At 43.2% G+C, this 2,372-nt stretch overlaps 1 protein-coding gene across 1 annotated transcript; it reads right to left on the bottom strand.

Moving 5' to 3' along the window:
• Positions 1–521, bottom strand: LOC122074323 (acyl-coenzyme A oxidase, peroxisomal-like). Its single transcript, XM_042639151.1, has one exon. It carries the CDS (start codon positions 457–459, stop codon positions 1–3), a length of 459 nt encoding a protein of 152 aa, XP_042495085.1. The 5' UTR covers positions 460–521.
• Positions 522–2,372: the final 1,851 nt, after the last annotated feature.

Here is a 2,372-nt window from a genome sequence, read left to right as displayed (position 1 = left end):
TTACCTGTACTGCACTCCAAACTTAACGCCGAGCGACGTGTCGATGCTCCCAACAGCTTCGACGATTGCAAAATACTTTTCAGGATCTTCGTGGACATATCTTAAAGGTTTGACGCCAGCTTCCCTAACCACTCCCAGAATCTGTCGCATGCAAAGCTCCCTATGTTCATCCATGGAGATCTCCACCGGCGTTAGGAGATCAGGTCTGGAATTGAAATATTCGAAGATCTTTTCTTGGATATCTTTGTGTTTCCCTCTCATGTAATCGGAGAGAAGATCCTTGCTGACATTAAGCTTCGCCCTAGCGCACGTTAGCATCTGAAGCTGCTGATTGTCGTCGAGAGGAAGAGGACGAGCAATTACAGGTGTGAGATGCAAGGAGAGGCGTCGGACTCGCCGGGAGATGCGCTCCTGTTCATCGTCGGCGGTCGGATTGTGATTAATAGCAGAGCTTTCCATTGTCTGAATTCAGACGCAACGTCCCTAACGACGAAGATGAAGGCCGTTCGAGAAATGCAGTTAGAGAAGGCGAAGCGTTTACGGGACGCGGGGGATATATATCGAGCGATGGATGACGTGGATAAAATAACTTTAAAAACGTGTCCACGGATGATTGGTGTGATAGAGAACCTTTAAAGTATGGCGCGCCTTTGAACGTCAATGGATTTGTTTCAGACGTTGCATCATTTCCAAGTATGGATAGATGAGGTTAGGGACCTAGGGGCAGAATGGGGATTGTGGCTTGTGGGGCCGGCCCTAGTTTTGTTTTTGACTTTACCTTTTTGGATACTTCATGTCCAGTCATATTTAACAAACGGAAAAGGTCTCCCACACCGATTATCTGTGGAATCCTCTCACAAGGACAGCGAAATGTCCTAAATAGCTCCACCATTACCGGATTTGATGGAGTGGGACCTTCAGAATTAATATTGGGTTGAACTAGGGGTGTCAACGGTCCGGGTCGGTGCGGTTTCGGTCCGGTTCCACCGGTTTCGGTGTGAGTTTGGAAGTGACCGAAACCGACCCAATAAGGATTTATCGGTTTCGGTCCGGTGTCGGTTTCGGTGCGGTTTGGGTTCGGGTTGGTACCGGTTTGGATGTATTAGGTTCATTTCGGTTTGGATCGGTTTTTTAAACCGGTATGGAGCCATTAGGAAACAACCAAATGATGAATTGTTGAACTTCGATTTCTTAAATCGATTTGTAACCGGGTTGGTTTTGATTTTTGGTCTAGTTTGAATTCGATTTTCCATACAAATGTATACAAGACTATTCAAATTTTAATTTTTTTAATGAATTTTGGAGTGTTTCGGTTTCTTACCGGTTTGGTTTCGGTTTCGGTCCGGGTTTTGAGCCGGTTTCGGTTTGGTTTCGGGTTCATCCGGTTTTCGGTGCGGTTCGGTTTGGTTTTGGGGTTACAATACTTGAAACCGAACCGAACCAATAAGGCTTCGGTTCGGTTCGGTCCGGGTTGTTATCGGTTCGGTCCGGCCGGTTTTACCGGTTCGGTTTAGGAATTGACACCCCTACTCTTGATCTTCGTGTCTTGACTTGATACTCCAAATATGCATAGCTTGAGTTGTCTTCTTGTACTAACCACCACTTAGCACACACAGTTAAAGCTATTGTTTGTTTGTTATTACCAAAACAATTATAAGATTTTGGGCATATTCCCAACCATGGTTTTAAGTATCGGTGCGTATCGTGCCGTATCGGCCGATACGTATCCGTATCGATAGGCATCAGCACGATACATACCGATACACTACGGGGAATTTTGGGCCCTCTTTTGTGTATCGGCGTATCGTATCGTGCCATACCGTATCGGTACCGATACGTACGATACTCTGCGATACGAACTTTTGAAAATCTGAAAATTCCCGAGTATCGGTACCGTATCGAAGGTATCGTGCAGTATCGAACCGTATCGAGCTGTATCGTACCGTATCGGTACGATACGACTACTTAAGTGTGAATGTGCCTTTTATTGTTTGAAACAAACACTTCACACTCTCACCAATAGTTTTCTATATTTTGCTTCTTTCTTCCCCTTTGATTCACACACCTTTTTGGAGACTCAAATGGTAGATTGAAAGAAACATTATGGAAGTGAATGGTTCAAAGAAGGAGAGAAACATAGTCCAAGAAGAACCTTGAAGGCTTGAACTTGAAAGTTGAAACATTTGAATAGTAAGTTCTTGAATCTTTACTCACTTTTTTCAACTTTAACCTTAGATTTTCAAGTTTTTTTTATAAATCTAAGGTTCATCATACTTAGAATCACATTTTGTGCATCATTATTACATGAAATCATTGGGTTTATAAGGATTTACAAACTTTTTTCAAGTGAAAATAAGGGTTTCAATTTTTTT

Source organism: Macadamia integrifolia, chromosome 3, assembly GCF_013358625.1.
Source record: "Macadamia integrifolia cultivar HAES 741 chromosome 3, SCU_Mint_v3, whole genome shotgun sequence".
NCBI classification, from domain to species: domain Eukaryota; kingdom Viridiplantae; phylum Streptophyta; class Magnoliopsida; order Proteales; family Proteaceae; genus Macadamia; species Macadamia integrifolia.
Note: the sequence above shows the minus strand (reverse complement) of the source record. Positions and strands in the feature narration are given on the sequence as shown.